The 17,232-nt window shown below is 40.6% G+C and overlaps 4 protein-coding genes across 5 annotated transcripts; 2 read left to right on the top strand and 2 right to left on the bottom strand.

Annotated features, from left to right (window-relative positions):
* The first annotated feature begins 463 nt into the window (after positions 1 to 463).
* Positions 464 to 3,479, top strand: rcvrn2 (recoverin 2). Its single transcript, XM_018682659.2, has 3 exons — positions 464 to 941; positions 2,776 to 2,887; positions 3,391 to 3,479. Exons 1-3 carry the CDS (start codon positions 561 to 563, stop codon positions 3,477 to 3,479), a joined length of 582 nt encoding a protein of 193 aa, XP_018538175.1. The 5' UTR covers positions 464 to 560.
* Positions 3,014 to 11,614, bottom strand: si:ch211-149k23.9 (germ cell-specific gene 1-like protein). The gene is made up of 6 exons (XM_018682668.2): positions 8,841 to 11,614; positions 6,316 to 6,498; positions 6,101 to 6,148; positions 5,800 to 5,952; positions 5,559 to 5,670; positions 3,014 to 5,423 (listed from the first exon to the last, which is right to left on the bottom strand). The coding sequence occupies exons 1-6, from the start codon at positions 9,034 to 9,036 to the stop codon at positions 5,051 to 5,053; spliced, it is 1,065 nt and encodes a 354-aa protein (XP_018538184.1). The 5' UTR covers positions 9,037 to 11,614; the 3' UTR covers positions 3,014 to 5,050.
* Positions 11,615 to 11,937: 323 nt separating this feature from the next.
* Positions 11,938 to 14,797, bottom strand: atg12 (ATG12 autophagy related 12 homolog (S. cerevisiae)). The gene is made up of 4 exons (XM_018682673.2): positions 14,660 to 14,797; positions 13,342 to 13,478; positions 13,188 to 13,250; positions 11,938 to 12,127 (listed from the first exon to the last, which is right to left on the bottom strand). Exons 1-4 carry the CDS (start codon positions 14,751 to 14,753, stop codon positions 12,068 to 12,070), a joined length of 354 nt encoding a protein of 117 aa, XP_018538189.1. The 5' UTR covers positions 14,754 to 14,797; the 3' UTR covers positions 11,938 to 12,067.
* Positions 14,754 to 17,205, top strand: isoc2 (isochorismatase domain containing 2). 2 transcript variants are annotated; one of them, XM_018682670.2, is made up of 7 exons: positions 14,754 to 14,909; positions 15,086 to 15,172; positions 15,643 to 15,767; positions 15,890 to 16,102; positions 16,341 to 16,411; positions 16,534 to 16,651; positions 17,036 to 17,205. In XM_018682670.2, coding segments are annotated over exons 2-7 (594 nt in total). In that variant the 5' UTR covers positions 14,754 to 14,909; positions 15,086 to 15,171; the 3' UTR covers positions 17,102 to 17,205. The 2 variants fall into 2 exon arrangements, with proteins under 2 accessions (XP_018538186.1, XP_018538187.1); XM_018682671.2 differs by having other exon boundaries at positions 14,902 to 14,977.
* The last annotated feature ends 27 nt before the right edge of the window (positions 17,206 to 17,232 follow it).

Below are 17,232 nucleotides of genomic sequence, written 5' to 3'. Positions count from 1 at the left end.
CAAAGCAAAACTCAGTCTGAATAAGTAAAGGAACAGAAGAATGAACTCAGTATGGTCACAGAGATCTTTCTAGACTCCCAGACCCAATAGAGAAAATTAGCATCCGGTGGTTCATTTCAGTCAAAAGCTCAGCCACCTTAAATCCCTCATTAACAGAATTAACCCAGTCGTCCACAGTAGAAGTGGGTTTTCCCCCTTCCCTCCTTATCTCTCACTGCCTTTCTGTTGAGACAGACACTCAACTCTCTAGTCATCATCTTCTCACTTAACTCACAGGTAGGATTTCTATATATTTTTGATCATTCTCACAATGTTATTTCCTGAGTACGGTTTGAAATTTGAAGTTTTCTTAAGTAGATTGTATCACATTTCTAAATCATGTTTCTTTTACACTCACTTGCAGGGTGCTGTTTGGCCTCACGTAAAGCCAGTGAACGAAATTATATTTAAGACTAAGGAGACATTTAGGTGGCACAGGAGAGGAAAGCGCCTGAAGAACTCAAGTGGCAAACACTTGCCAGGGAGTTTGACACATTACTGAGACACTAAAGGCAACTACCATGGGGAATACCACCAGTAGCGCATTATCAAAAGAGATCCTGGAGGACCTCAAGCTCAGCACCAAATTCACTGAAAATGAGATCAGTCAGTGGTATGAGAACTTTCAGAAGCAGTGCCCAACGGGACGCATAACACCAGAAGAGTTCGAGCAGATCTATGCCCGCTTCTTCCCGGACAGCGACGCCAAGAGCTACGCACGGCATGTGTTTCGCTCCTTTGACGCCAACGATGACGGCACCCTGGACTTCAAGGAGTACATCATTGCGCTGCACATGACCTCCACTGGGAAGACGACCCGAAAACTGGAGTGGGCCTTCTCTCTGTTTGATGTGGACAAGAACGGATACATCAACAAGACAGAGGTGACAGAGATCTGCCAGGTGAGAGTGGTGTTTCATACACAAGAGATAATCAGTGGCTGAGTGACTTTAATCATGATTCTAGTATCACAAAAAGCAGGGAATGTCATACACTGTTTCTACAGTGTGATGATATATTTCAGTGACAGATCAATTTCTAAACATGCATCTTATTTTGGCCTCTTATTATTTTCTCAAAAACTATATGAGAAAGTTGTAGAGTAATATAAACACTATTCAGTTTAGAATGTTTCATACATAACATGTAAACAGATGGTGGGAATAGATTTTAAGTTTTTTTGGGGGTGTAGTAGGTTATATTCTAAATTGTCAAAGTTATGATGAAAGGAAAATATTATCATAATCATATCATGATGCAATCCAACACAGTAATGCATTAATAATGTTTGTATTGTTATTGTTAGACTGCAGTACATGCCAGGTTTTCCTGTTATTTTATCTACCTCCTTTACTCTTGATAATCTCTGTGATTACAGGTTTAACAACAACAGACAATATAGGCAGTCCGACTCTTTAGCAAGGTTACTCCTGAACGGTAGAGTCCCTCATCATCCCTGAGCCTAATCCATGTTAATTTTTTTATTCACATGACCATCAGTTTTGACTGCATGCTGAACTGTAGAGTAACTAAACATTGTTTTCATATAATCAAAACTCAGTCTGATGGTGGTTGTAAAGATTCTTATCCTCTGTTTTAAGACAAATGATATAGAATTGTAAGAGGTTTACACAGATCAGCCAAGAATCCAGCTGGCATTGTAATGGGATTTAATTCCTGGCCAACTGGCCTGAGTCCATATGCATCATGTTTACAACCACTGCGCAAAATAGCTGTGTTTCAAAGCCCCGCTACAAGTTCAAAAACCTACAGCAAAATTAGATTGTTATTAATCTGCAAAACAGTGTAGAAGTAGGAAAAGACAGATCAGCTATGTGCACTGGAAGAAACATTAATATTACAGAACAATGATCTGGTCTGTTCAAAACATAAAATAGGAAACATAAGTGAAGAAGGCAGAAATAGCCACATTTTCTCCAGTCTTGTATAGTGGCAGGCCAGACAAGGGTACAAACAAGGTCAAGTATACTCCATTTGAGGGTAAGCAGCTCTTCACACTGCTTGGTTTTATTTTTATACCTGACTTCAACCCCACAATCATGTTTGTCTACAAGCTCACAGTTTGTTCTGTGCAGACCACAAGACCTGAGAGGGGCAAGATGGATGGAGAGTCCAGAGAGATGACATCTTGGTGTTTGGCCTGAGGCCTGAGTCTTGGCACTAATCCATGTTAATCTAGGTGTCTTAAATGTGGGAGATGAGTTCTTCCTCTCTAAGTGGGACACACACTTAAAGGGCTGAACCTAAAGTGCACAGTCATTTAGTCGTTTACAATCTGCTGCATTCTAAGTGGCCCACTGCAGATGAACTATCTCTGAAAAATGACACACAGGCCTGAATATGTCAGCTGTGGGGCTGATTGCATTGACATAACCAGTGGACTTAATTGTAGGCCTCTTGATTTGGTTGTATTCAGCCAAATTTCAGTATACATTGAGTATTTAGGGACTAGACTAGAATATAAGGAGAACGTATTGGCTTGTAGCTTTTCTCTTAGCGTCAATTTGTTTTACATCAGAGGCTTGATAAACCGCACATACACACAATACACTAATTAACTTAAGAGGGCTGTGAGCTTACTCACTCGTCCTATAGGCCACGTGCATCTTGGCTTGTACACATCTGTTTTGTGTGCTGCGTTGACGTTCTATACATTATTTTTGTGAGAGAAATGATGCAGCATCATCACCAATCTTATACTCAACCCCCTCTCAGGCCATATTTAAGCTGATCCCCAAGGAGGAGCAGAGCAAACTACCAGAGGATGAGAACACACCCGAGAAGAGAGCCAACAAGTTGTGGGCTTACTTTGAAAAGAAAGACAACGGTAAGGAAAACAACACACATGCAACACATGCATTCATACTGTACATTAAGCTCCCAGCGGTGCATGACAGGTCATTGTGTTCTTATCACTATGTACTTATATTAGAGCGATAAAATCAGTGTAAGCTCCTACTACCTTTCCTCAGCAGCTGTTCCCACATCCTGTGACAAAGATTACATTTTACAATCAGCTGTTTGGCTTAACAATAATACAAGCAATAAATCCACCTGGGGGCACATCCCCCGAGGTTACAGCATCACTTGTGTAATGCAAGCTTTATTATGTAGCAGCCACACGGACCCTGAAACCTTAAGCGACTCCACTGCATCGCATGTTTACTGTCACACACGCACACAAGCACACCCACACAGGGGATAAGACCAGATTTCTTTGCGAAGATACAGAGTCATTATTCGACCTCATGTTTACCCCACGCTGCTTGCTTTATGTGTTGTTTACTTCCCACTATATCATGTTCTTGTTCTTTCTTTTCTCCTTTATAGAACGATTGGCTGAGGGAGAGTTCATCAAAGGAGTGATTGAAAATGAGAATGCGATGCGTCTTATCCACTATGAACCAATCAAACAATAAAGTCAGTCCCTCTCACCCCCCACTCTTCTTTCTCTCATTAGGGTCTTTCCACACTTTTAAAACTTTTGCTTTCCTTCCTTCGTTTCCCTGCATTTTCTCCTCCCTTCTCTTGAATCCACTAAATTCCTGTGTAAATACTCCTTTACGTGACATTGTTTTACTAATGTTTGTCAATAAATTTATATCAAATAGAAGCTATTAGAGGCAAGTTATGGAATATTGTTTAAATACGTGTACAGACAAAAAGAAGATATATGATATAGATATGGCTCTAAAGAAACTGATTCTTAATCACAGTTATATAATAATATCATACCAGATTGTTAGCTCGTTAAAGTGTTTGTTGTTGTTGTTTTTTTACATAATGTTAAATGTATTAATGGAGGTTGTAGCTCATAAGTGTTCAATGTACCATAAATTAAAGGTTTTCTCATACATGCTTTGAAAATCAATTTATTTTCTTTCCCAGAAAATGATAAATTCTTCTTTGACCTGGAAACATACTGTGTAATATAATGGTGGTGATTGACAAAAATGGAGCTTTAGGTCTTAAGTTTTCAGTTGTATTTATCCCAGACAGTAAATCCAGGATTATCCCAAACATATACCCTACATAAACTTAAGGTAAATTTATTTAACTTTAGAAATCATGTCCTATATGATTTTAAGAGCAACATAGTGGGTAATATTCATGTGTAAACCATTATTTCCCTGAAAGAGTGGTGTCTTCATGGTGCAGATGTGCGATGTGCGTGCCTGCGTTTCTTTCCAACTTTCATTCTGACCCCCGCAACCTGCTCCCCCTCCCCCTCCTCCCCCCTCCTCCCCCCTCCACCCCTCTCCATCTCCATCCCTTCACATGCCTTCCATCTCTCCTTACTCTGTTCCTCCTTCTTTTCCATCCAACTCGGGATTACTGGTTTACACATAATCTTCTGTTCAACATCAGAGAGCAGACTTTTCAAAATCTCTGTAATCTTTCTATCTCTATGTGTCTGTCTTATGGGTTTGTCTGTGCATCTGCAGAGAGGCCGAGCGCGTTGTAGCTAGTAGTGTTCATGCACTGAATTGAAATGCTGTATCTGTCAAAAGTTTGACAAGACTTTGAGTGATGAAACATGCTCAGTGTCCAACTCTGATAAATGAGAATATACTGTATATTTACTCTTAAAGGACAGGTTGTTCTGTTGGGTACCAGCGGGAAAAGAAACATCCACTCTGTTTATGCAATGAAATGATGATTGAGATGACTGTCATTCTGATATATCGCAAGTTAATAAACAAACAATAAAATATTATAAACATTTATATGCACGCACATGTTGAGACAAATATGCTTCCCTACCCTGAGGCACTGAGAGATACCCAGAAAACATGCACTTCTGCATGTTAGAGTGACCTATACATACAATGTTGTCTTTACATTTTGGTATGTCTTGATTGCATTGGCCTTTCAACCTGGTTGGTATATCCCAAGTTCATTAAAAGTCAAAGTGGAAGAAAAGAAAAACAAGATCTGTTAGCTCAATAGCAACGATCCCTCTCCGGCGCGGTGAAAGTGTCTCTCCATTTCAACAAGGTGAATCGACTCGGTCCATGGTCCCCTCCATCTCATCCATCTCTCTCTCACAGTCTTCACATCCCTCCGGCCCGCAGCCTCCTACCAAAACCAGTGTCGGTACATCCCCATTTCCCATTCCAACCACGCCGCCATTCGGTGCCCAAGCCACGTCAATCATGCCGTCGGGACACTGCAACAGGCCGCTGACCGAGTACAGCCCGCCTCCTGGGACGACCTCATCGTAGGATGGGGCGTGAGTGGCGGCTCTGGCTTCCTCCAGTCGGAGCCTCTGTCTGCGACGGAGCTCAATGATGGTCTTTGTGTAGGAGTTGAGTGTGACCACAGCTGCCCCCATACAGCAACTGAAGGACACCCAGGCCAGACTGGAAACACAGCATATGTATGACATTTAGGAGAGATGAGAAACAACTCGCCGTAATCTGCAAATAACAGGTTATTTTATAGACATGTTTGAATAAAACAGGCTGTCATGCTGTCACCAATAGGCAGACACCTACGCAAACGACCAGCCGTAGTCCCAGGACTGAGGCCTCCAGTCTTTGGGGCCCACGATGACAGTCATCTGAAAAACTGTAGTGTACATCATATGGGCTACCATCCCAAGAAGACCTACATGGGAAACGACACCAGCAAAAAACACAGACAGAAGAAAAAAGAGAATATTGTAGAAGAGTGGAGAGATCTACGATTACTGTGCACATACGAAGGAAGAGATGATAATGAAAAAATGAATCTCACCTGATAGCACAGTACAGATAGCTGCATAGGCATTGATTTTTAGCGAGTGCATCTCTTTATGAGAGCACAATACTTCCAGCCACATCAGTAAGAAGCCCATCCCCAGCAGGCCAATGTATGTGAACTCTGAAATCACTGACAGCCAGAGCACGCCTGCAGCATGTGCAAACATATACACAGAGGACACACATGCATCCATTCAGAAAACTCTATTACTACTGCAGGAAAAGAAACATTCATTTAAGTATAATATTTACAGGGTTACAGAGGAATTTACACAGTACAGCAGAAAACAGCTCACCTTGTGTTTCTCCTGGAGTTAAGTCTATAAAGCTGCGGCATTTTTCACCTGCCAACAACAATGTGAAGACCAAGATTTGGAGAAGAAGATGGAAAAAAGTTACAGTAGTTTGAATAAACATTATTTGTGTGTATGTGAGGCTAAACCTACAAGAACATTAACAAGCTTAAGTAAACAAGTTTGTGTATGAATGGACGTGTCCTTTGTGGCCTCACCATCGCTGTGTTTCTCACAGCTTTCCCAGAAGCCTGTGTGGAAGTATCTGAAAGCAAACTTGTCTTCCCCTGTCTCCCAGATGTAGTGCACTGCGTTGGCCAGCTGCCTCTGTCTGATCTTGGCCAGTTCCTCTCTCCTGGCCGGGGACAGTGTGCGGTTGAAAGGGTTCTGAGTGGGACTCTCTGTGTGACAACACAAGAATACAACGCTGAGAAGAACATTTTAGGTATATTTTTGTACCTGTTTATATCTGTTATGGACAATGGAGTTGGTGGCTCAGGCGTAACCCAGCTCCTCACATCCCTTTAGACAAACACAGTCATGCTCGCACTCACGCTAATGGGAAATGTATATTCTCCAAACCCATCCAGACTTGCACTTTCCCACATGCACAGATGCAAAACCATCAAATAAACACAGGATCCTCTTCCTGTGAAATACCAGCACTAACAACCGATCCACAAAAACACACACATACAGTAAATACATGTTTGGGCAAGCAGTTACACAAACACAAAGAGGTGCATACCATAAACACACTCCTGCTTCAAAAATATCTCATTTGGTCTGCTGTGTTTTGCAGTCACATGCAGCCCTGTCAGCCAGCACTTTGTCATCCCACGTGTGTTTGTAAATCAGGTTTAGAAGCATAAGGAAGAGTTAAATCCACCACGGTGCACTGGTAAAGGTATTTCTTTTTGTGCAAAGTACACAAAGTAGTGATCAAAGTTGATTCCTTTATGCGGTAAGAGCTGCTAATCTCAGCGTGGATTAAGCATACTGTATTTGCTGAGAAAATAAAAACCAGAGAGCAGGCAATGTAAACCTTTCCTCCATGGATGACTTAACCTTTGGGAGCCACTCTCACACCCCACAGATTAATACTAAGCCATAATTGAATTCACTGTCGCACTAAGATGGGTAAAAAGAGATTAAAACACATCAAAACTAAGGACAATCAGTTTCTAACAGGGGGAGTGAAGCTTATCCAGACAGATTAGTTCTAGATATTCGTTGTTATGTAGAGAGCAAAGGTCAAGAATTCAATACCTGCAGTAAGGTTCAAAAGCCAAGGCCGAAATTTTGGTGAAGTCAATATTAGAAAGCTGCATTTTGGAAGACTCATGAGATAGTAAAGAATAATCATCATTATACTGCACACACATATATGTATGTATGTATATATACACGTATCTGGTACTCCTATCCAGTGCTGCAAACAACCTCAGTTTGCCTCAAGGATGGTTTTAATTTACTAGATCTGCTGACGAACATATAAAGCTAGTAAGTCGATCTTGACATTGTTTTGTCAATCAATCCATTTTGCCCCATTTCTGTGATGTTAAGGTGAGAATGAGCAACCACGCTGCTGGAAATAACTGAAGTTGTGTTTCTTAAAAGCATCTTAAAACAGTGATTCTGCTGAGAGCATCTGCCTGAAAAAGAACAACCTGTATCTTACAATTATAAAAGCCCCACGCCGGGAAAACATCACAGGACTGTTGATGTGAGGTAGGATGAATCCATGAACTCACGCAAATTGTTACATGCCCCTGAACATGTTGCAACAGAATTTGGGATTAGTCACCAGGAAACTTTTTCCCACTTGTCAGATATCTGGTTTGACTGTAATTACGTCCTATACGCTGTAGCTACTGTATATCCACTTGTTCTTAGCAACAGGAGGGAAACTTGGCATTGTCTTCATTTGCTTTAGGCCAATTCAAAGCTTGATGTTCTGAATGCTCCTGTTGCCAGTGTGGAACATAACTAAGTACATTTACTCAGATACTTAACAACAGCTTTGAGTTACTCATGCTTTACTTTTTGTGCAACTCTACACCTCTTCACTTCTTTACATTTCATTGACTGTTGAACTCTACTGTGGTACAGTCTACAGTAGAGTCTCTGGTAACTTTGCAGATTAATATTTAATATTAAATGCAACCGTATGATCAGCTTATGAAATATGATGCTGTATGCTGCTAATACTGATACATTGTATTATTTTGAGTACATTCTCACTTTTACAGAACAAACGCAGGACTTTTATCTCTAATGGAGTATTGGAGCACACACTGCGGTATTTTAATAATACAAAGGATGCAAATACTTCTTGTACTGCTGTTATTAACAAATCTGTTGTTATTTGCACATTTGTTTCTTCACTTTTAAGTCCTATGTAGGAGAATTTTATTTGATGATTTCTTCAAAAAACTCCTTGCAGTGTGGTCATTTATGAGATAAAGTGATTTTGACCAAACATCATGCACATTTTAAAGGTTAGCTGCACAGTAATTGAACCTCTTCACTCTGCCTGCACACTCAGGTGCTCTGTTAAGACGCAAATAATTCAAAATCAGAGGGGAGCTGATATATAAAAATATATCTATGTGCACAAATCTGTGTTAAAGGGCAAAAACAATAGTAAAAGAGCAAGAATAAAGAGAAACTGTAAAGCATCAGAAAGCACAATAAAGCTGCAGAAAGCATGTGGTGAGGTGACAGTATAACATCTCAGTACCTGTGGTGTAAGGCTCGCTGTTGTTCTGACCACAGTTCTTCATTTTGACAGGTGACAGGCAGAGGGGCTTCACCACCTTGTGGGTGCCCTCGCACCAGTAGGAGGTGCAGAGAGCCAGGATGGAGAGGGCCAGGGCCAGAGTGGTCAAGGTCAGGGAGAGCAGAGAGCGAGAGCGACGGGACATACGCTCCAGCATGGCCACACAGGAGAAAGGGGGAGGCAGAGGAGAGAGAGAGAGAGAGGCAAAGAGGGAGCAGAAGCGGGAGACTGCACGTGGAAGTAAAACAAACAGGACAGAGGGTACGAACAGAGATGCAGATGGAGCCAGGAGGGAAGGACAGATGCTTTGGGGTGGTTTTAAGAGGTGATGAGCTGCCAGGTTTAAATGGAAAGCAAAGATAAATGTGATGTAACAGAACAGAGTAAAGATGACAAAAACAAAGCTGACGGAGAGATACAGTAAGGTCAGTGTGATTAAAAGAGAGGATGATGAGGGGAGCGAGAGGAGAGGGGGCAGGATAAGATGCTCTAAGGTTGATACACGTGGGAAAGGACAGATGGAAGGAAAAAATGAACAAGAGAGGATTTAGGTAGTGATGGTTCACAATCAGAGAGAAGAGTAGGGAAGCATGACAGTATGTTACGCAGACAGCTTTAATGTGATATCCTGCTATTGATCCCTGGGGTGAATGATGTGGCCATACATCCCCTGACCTCAACACTTGACTTGACTCGTTTGTGTGCACATATCAGATCATTGGGACTGAACCCAAAAAAAAAGCAGAAGTTTATTTAAAAACACTACAGTTTAGCATTAAAAGTTGTGTAACTACGGAAGAAATAGAGAACATCCTTGAACATAATTCATCACCTGTCAAGAAAGTGAAATTAAATGCTTTAATGGTGCACACAAAGACTAAAACCAAGGTGTCCATATGGTGCCATTTAATTCTGTCGAATGTTCCTTGAGTCGATATAAGTCATCACTCTGCCAAAGTCACATAAGTCCTCCAGCTGTTTACAAGGAGGGGCTATAGAAGAATAAGTAATGTGTGCTGTCCTGTGACCTACGCTAATGTCCTCCTGCTTCCTGATTAACACACTCAGGCCTGACCCTGCCGCTCATTATCGATCCCACTGCTGGACCCTGAGCAGAAAAGAAGACGGAGGGGGTGCAAAAACAAGAGATTACTTTTTTGATGAAATTATGGATAAGCCCCGGATCCAAATGAAATTTTTGCAAGTAATCCCTGATAATCTGCTTTAATCTGTTTGTGTTAGGTGTATTTCAGTGTGAAGTGCACTCTGACCATGTCTGCTGTCTCCCACTCTCTCTCTCTCTCTCTCTCTCTCTCTCTCTCTCTATCATACAGTGTCTCTCTGTCAGCCTGCAGCCCCTGAAACACAACAGAACACAGATTAAACCAGCTGAATTTGGCCCAATCACTAATTTCCACAAGAATTCACTCATGGTAGTTTCTGTTATCTGAATATTTGTGACAGTAAAAACCTATAATTTGTATAAATCTTGCACATTTTTACTGAGTTGCTTCTTCTCTCTGGTCATGGGTAAAGTAAAAGCATTGTCTCTCATCTCACTGCACATTATCATCACCGTTTTCACTTATGCAAAAAAAAAAAAAAAAAAAAAAAAAAAAAAAAAAAAATTCACATTGTTGATTTCTCCTGCTCTCACATTACTCTTAAGTCTTGGGTTTGCAGTTAGAAAGATCCCGTACTGAACACACAGCGTGTCCAGTAAAAGTTGAGTACGGTATCAACATGTTGGACGCAGGCTAGTCCACTCAAGACTTTGTTAGAAGCAACATAAAGCATAAAGACCTTGAGACCTATATTCCTTATTTTAATCAGACAAGAAAAATGTGAAATTCATGAACACATTATTGTTTTTCAGATGCTTTGACAGGTTTGTCAGATAGAAAATTGCATCCACACCATTTACATTATTTAACCTGCATTCACTAGTAAAATATTTCAAATTATTATCATTAGATCAGAAAGCTACATCTAGGCTTGAATAGAAAAAAGTAAAATATAATTAGGTTAATTTTTATGGCTGTGAGTGGCAATAATTTTGTCCATACATGTCAGAAAATAGTAAAAAATGCCCCTTATATAACTCCAGATCTTGAGGAGAAATCTTCATATTACTCCTTTTATCTATCCAAAACCTGAAGCTATTCAGTTCATCAGAAATGACAAAGCATCAAATCCTCACATCTAAGAAGCTGGATCTCTAGTAAGACAAAGTGACTGAAAGAATTCATTATCAGAAGAGTTGCTGATTAAATTTCTGTTGATTGGAAATTAATTCCAGCTCTAGTTATATCAAAATAATCAGTGATGAATACCTACCAAAGTACCCCTGTAGGACTTCAGGTCAAACATGAAGCAGCTACAACAGTAAAGCAACACTTTCACTTCTCGCAGTCCTCTGAACCTAAAATCCTTGGTTATCTCTCTCGTTCAAGAGCCCTTAATCAAAAAGCTCCTTAAGAAGTTGCTTTTAGTTGCTCCATCTTGAACAGATTCTCCATGTCACTACCCTCTTCATCTTTTCCCTCTGCATGTGTCAACAGTTCTCTTTTCTTCCAAGATGAGCATCAGTGACCCTTACCTCTCCAGCTGTGCTCACCCCTTTAATCCTCCTGGCCAATAGTCAGACGGAGATGCAAGGCTGTTGGAGCGACTGAGTGTCTGTCTCCACGCCACTCTACTCTCTTTTCTGTCTTTCTTGGGAATTTATGTCACAAACCCATCCTGAATCATGTAATCCCTCTAAGTCCATCTGTTACTGCAGTGCCCCCTCTCTTCCTATGTCTGTCCTTTTTCAGAGGTGATTCCACCACAACCTTTATGACTGGTTTAAGTTCCACCACATCACAACTGTGTCTTTCACCTAATATTTAATTATTACACCAAGAGGGTGGATGAAACTGTGAACCAACATTCATATGAATGAACTCTTGCTTGTGCTTTTCCCCTAATCAGCACCAGCACTGTGCAAAGCCAAATCCCCTGCCTACAAGTTCAGTGTATTTTTGGGTGCCAAATGAGATACTTGAGAAAAAAGAGCTTTACATTGTCACAATAATTTATTTACAGTATGTATGTACATAAAGTCTGAAAGACGCAACATTGTTTGCATGTTTGGAGGATGAATTAAAGACAGGAGAGGAGAAAAAACAGAGTTGTAGAAAAGAAGTTTAACCCCAGGCTTGAGATTTACAGTAATGTAGAACCAGCTTGCCATCACTACCAAAACACTGAAAGAGACACAAAGAGAGAGAAGAAATGACACAAAGGTAAATATTAAATAAAACAGTCAGACACAGATGTAATGTTGCAATATAGTTTCAAAATGACAGGACTGTTTGTTAGCCATAAAAAGCTGTAAAGTAGTGAGAGCAGTGGGATGATCAAATGTCTACTGTGAATTCTGGACTTTGAGGTCTTTACTGTTACTTATCAAGACATTAATCAGTAGCCAAGGATTTTGGCATGTGTCACATGGAGTTTCAAATGTATTGCCCCCTCTGCTGGTCAGTACACCAGATGACCTATTCACTTCTACAGGCTGGACCCAACTCTGATATTTCATTTAAGAGACTAAATGGTAAAAACAGTTATACTGTGGTTAAATATCCAAAAAGTCTTCCAAGGTGAAGCCTGACAAGGCCTACATTTATCATTAGAACATGTATGTGCTTCATGTCTCCTATACAAGACAGAAAAATTGAGATACACATTAAGATACACATTAAAGCAAAGAACAGTCTAAGACAATTTAACTGAGAAGGTGAACCAAAGGTTAACATTCTTGAAAATGTCACTGATAAGACCCTGTTTGCTTCACTTACTGAATAAATACAACAAACAAAAAAAGGACTTAGATTTCTGTTGCTGGCAAGTCTAACAAACATGAGTAAACTCATCTCTTGTGTGTACATGGGAATACTGCAGTTTTATGTGGCGACATGGTTTGTGTAACAACTCAAAAAGTCCAGTTATGAGCTTCACTGAGCTTTCATATCATGTTCTTCATCAGCAAATGGATTTGGAATTTAACATCTGCTGATGATAGTTAAAAGCTCAGAAAAAGCTTATAAGTGGACTTTTATTACACACACAGTGTTCCCAAAGTCGAGAATGAACCTCAATGCTCATGTTTTAAGTGGATTACAAAATGAAGAGTGTGTTTAACCCGTGTGTTTCTCTATGAAATGATTATTATTTTATCTGCTTTAAGCTAAGGAAAATAAGCTCTAAGTTAGTACACAACACACTACAATAACAGCATTAAAATAGGTACTTGAATGTACTCACATCAAAGAGAACCCCCACTTCTTGGTCTGGTGAGGGAGCAAAGGACTGATTGACATAGATGAACTGAAAGAAATATAGTTATGTTTAATGTGTCTCTGTCCAGGTCATGATTTTGGGACATGAAGAAACAAGTAAACAAACATGTATTTCTTACCAGTTGTTCATTGGCATCAAGCTTGAGGAAACGAGATATGAACTGAGACAGGGACTGTACCGTCCTCCCCCGGTCTACTGCCCACTTCTTTGTTTTCATTATAGGAGTGTCTCCCACTGCCTTTAACAGCACATCAACTACACACACACATAAAAAAAGAAAATCAAGTGAAAATGCTACAGCCACTCAGACAAGTCCAGACAAATCTAAACTGTTCAGGGAAAATTTCTTGAGAAGTTCTTAGTAAAACCATGAATGCATAACTTCTATATCACAGTGAAAAAAACAAGAACTATGAAGGCAGGCTTCCTGTGAGGGATTTGAGAGGCTACTGCAGAATTACACACCTTTATAATGGACAGGTGAATGGAAAGAATTTTGTGCATCCCTTGTGTTTTTGAACAATTTGTTATTATATGCAATATTTCCTTGCCTCTAATCACTTCTGATAGTCATTGTAATTACTTTAATTTCCTGATTGCTTTCTATAATTATTTATTCGCTCTTTATGATGGTTTGTATCTGTGGAATGTCCTCTATATGGAGATTATGCGGTGTGTGTGTTGCTGGGCCTGAATTGAATCTAAGGGTTTCATCAGAGGGCAACAGATAGATAGGGCAGGATTGCGGACGGGAGGAGTAGTTGCTGACTGCAGCATAAGGATCTTTCAAATTCATTCTCCAATAATAACACATCAAACCTAAGCATGTATGAAATAAAGTTGTTTGCCAAAGCTGTCGATACTATAGAGGTATAAAGACATTTCTTTATAATTCAAACACATTATAACGTAGTTGTAAACTGATAACAGATCATTATTGTTTTCGTCAACAACTATAACTCCTCCTGGGGTCACCCATAACTGCAGCTACTTTATGAACAGATCAGTGACAACATAGTAAGACACTGGTGTATTATATAAAGCATATATTTCCAGGTTGGCAATTACAAGCTAACTTAGCCCTTATAAGTCATCCTTCGGTATAAGATATGAAGTCGCTACTGGCATAATCGTCAAAGATAGCTGATAACTTATGAAACAAACCCTCTCTGTAACAATATATAACCTGTAAGAGAGCAAAAAACGATATATTGACTTCATAAATATTAGCATTAGCTTTAGCCATGCCCCAAACCGGTAGTACCACATTTTAAAAAGCTAAACGTTAATTGGTTGGTCCGAGACAAACCAGCCACCCTATTGGCCAAAACCTCTGTCAATTGTTTCTCACGTCACATACCCTGAATTGTTTTCTTTAGTACCAGCTACAGTCCTTGTAAACAGGGGATTCATTTTGATATGTGACATTTTCTTACTTTTTTTCTTCTCTTCGTTTGTCGTCGAGTCGTCTGACGGTGGCTGTGCCTCCTCTTTTTGCGTTTCTGTCGGTGACTCCGCACTGTCAGACATCTTCAGGTGAGCACTTCTGGTTAGCTTGTAGTTCCGAGGCGACTCGCGACGAACTCTGGCTGCTATTGGTCCAGAGAAACATCAATCTGACCGCTGCGTAATCCTATTGGTGGCTTTTGGGAGGGCGGTGCTCGAACTTGTCCTGCTACAAGCTAGGTTAGTTATGAATTTGGCTTTTGGAATATATATGTTCATTACGTAGTTGTTTCACGTTGAATTCAGATGTTAGTATAACATTTGATCAATCTTGTGATATGCAGCTTGTGTTCAGTGTTGAATTGAATGTATTTCAAGTAAAATAAGTACTTTTCTGTTGGTTTCAAATTACATAGGAGGCGTTACATGGGAAATAATACTTAAACCTGACAGTTCAACTTTCTTCTCTTCACTCTCATATTTGGACCGTTCAAGCAACAACAGTAAGTCAACTTTCTCGTGTTTTAAAGTTCATTCAAATTATATGGTATGGTCGTAGCCTTCTCCTGTTTATTTATGTTTAGCTATGAAACTGGTCTCATCGTCAACAACACAGTGCAACACAATGGAGGAAATGTTTCTTACAAGGAAGAAAACTCTTTCCTCCTCAAATAAATGCACTATTGTTAAAAAAGATATTAGCGGTTAATTTTCATCGTCAAAGCTCGGGTCCAACATTTGCAAAATAATCCTCAAACACAGCAATAAGTAGCTACCAATTTACAAATCTGACATTCAAGGCTTATTTCTACAGGTGTTATTCTTCGCCTCAGTGCTATGTTGGTGTTCAGTGGCTACCCTGAACCCAGTCACCCTCAACAGATGTTCCTTGCATTTCTGCAGTGAGGGTGAGACAAAACATGTTAGCTGAATTAATGTATCTTTATTCTTTTCTGCGACATTGCTCTTGCAGTGGCAAACATCGGCAGGCTCTCCACCAAGGACGCAGTGCTCTTCCTGTGTGACATGCAAGAGAAGTTCAGACCCAACATCTTCCAGTTCACCAACATTGTCAGCAATGCAGCCAGATTGCTACAGGTCGATCACAGTCATTACCACACAACTACCTCAGTGTCCCTAGGTCATATAAGTTATCAGCCTTTGAGCAGTTATTCGAACATACTGGATCAAATCTGCCCGCTCTCTCCTCTGGTTCACAGGCCAGTCGTGTTCTGGGCATCCCCCCCATCTTGACAGAGCAGTACCCTAAAGGTTTAGGTCCCACTGTGCCAGAGCTGGGAGCGGAAGACCTGAAAGCTCACGCTAAAACCTCATTCACTATGATGATAGAGGAGGTGGAGAAGGAGCTGCAGGCCCTTGGAAATCCCAAACAGGCTATACTGTGTGGAATAGAGGCACATGCCTGTATTGCGGTAAGACCACATAACTGTATGTGCAGTTTGGCTGCTAAAATGACACTATATCCTTCTCTGCTTAATAAATGACAGCATGAAGACAAATGGAAGCTCCTTTCTTGAAAGTTATGAATACATTCATATCCACAGCCATGTTCACTGAAGGCTAGTGTGCCACTGAGCTTCCATAGTGTAGTTAATGAATGATGAGTTTGGTAGAAAAACATCAAACCTCTGCTCCCTGTGTTTTCCTCAGTGCACAACTTATGACCTGCTTGAAAAGGGAATAGAGGTTCATATTGTGGCTGATGCCGTCTCATCCAGAAGGTATCTGTTGCATTTTTCTGTTTTACAGCATTGTCATCACCTGCATTAAATATAGTTTTTCCCTTATGAGTAAACTGTAGATAAGCATGTTTTACCACAGACTTCTGTGTCTCCCTCCACAGCCAGACAGACCGTTTGTTTGCTCTGTCCCGACTGAAGCAGAGCGGAGCTTACCTCACCACCACAGAGGCCGTCATGCTGCAGCTGGTCCAAGACGCCAAACACCCCAACTTCAAGGAGGTGCTCGCTACAGCTGCTCTCTGTTGCACTCGTGAATTACTTTTGTTTGTTTAGATGTGTCATAAATACAGGCCTGACAGAGTACGCCAAGGGAAAACGAACTTGGTCTTTCCTCAGACTGCTGTTAAAAACTGTTAATCAAATAAATTTCCATTCTGCAGCTGCAGGTCCAGCGCTGCCAAAATTAAACTGCCTACAACCTTTATCACTGACACTGTTGACCAGTTACAGGTGACTGTGTACTAAGGTGCAGGGAGACTTCACTCTGCAGTGATCAAACCCAGATGGGCATCGTTTGCCTTTGCAAACATGCCAAAATTGATTGTATACTGCCAGGCTAAGTAATGAAAGTGACTAATATATGTTTATCAACTTTATTGGCAGATCCAGAAGCTCTTGGCCCATCCGTCCCCTGATACCGGCCTGCTTGCCTTCTTCAGCGCTCTGTAGAGAGATCATCACCTGTTGCTCTGTCTCATAAACACTGTAAAGGATTTCACTGCTTCCAACATACTCATAAACTTCTTCAATAAAGCGATGCTGCTACTTTGAAATGTGCTGCTTTTGTGTTTGTGTTTCTG

Source organism: Lates calcarifer, linkage group LG15, assembly GCF_001640805.2.
Source record: "Lates calcarifer isolate ASB-BC8 linkage group LG15, TLL_Latcal_v3, whole genome shotgun sequence".
Lineage (NCBI taxonomy): Eukaryota > Metazoa > Chordata > Actinopteri > Centropomidae > Lates > Lates calcarifer.
This window is presented reverse-complemented; position numbering and strand designations above follow the sequence as displayed.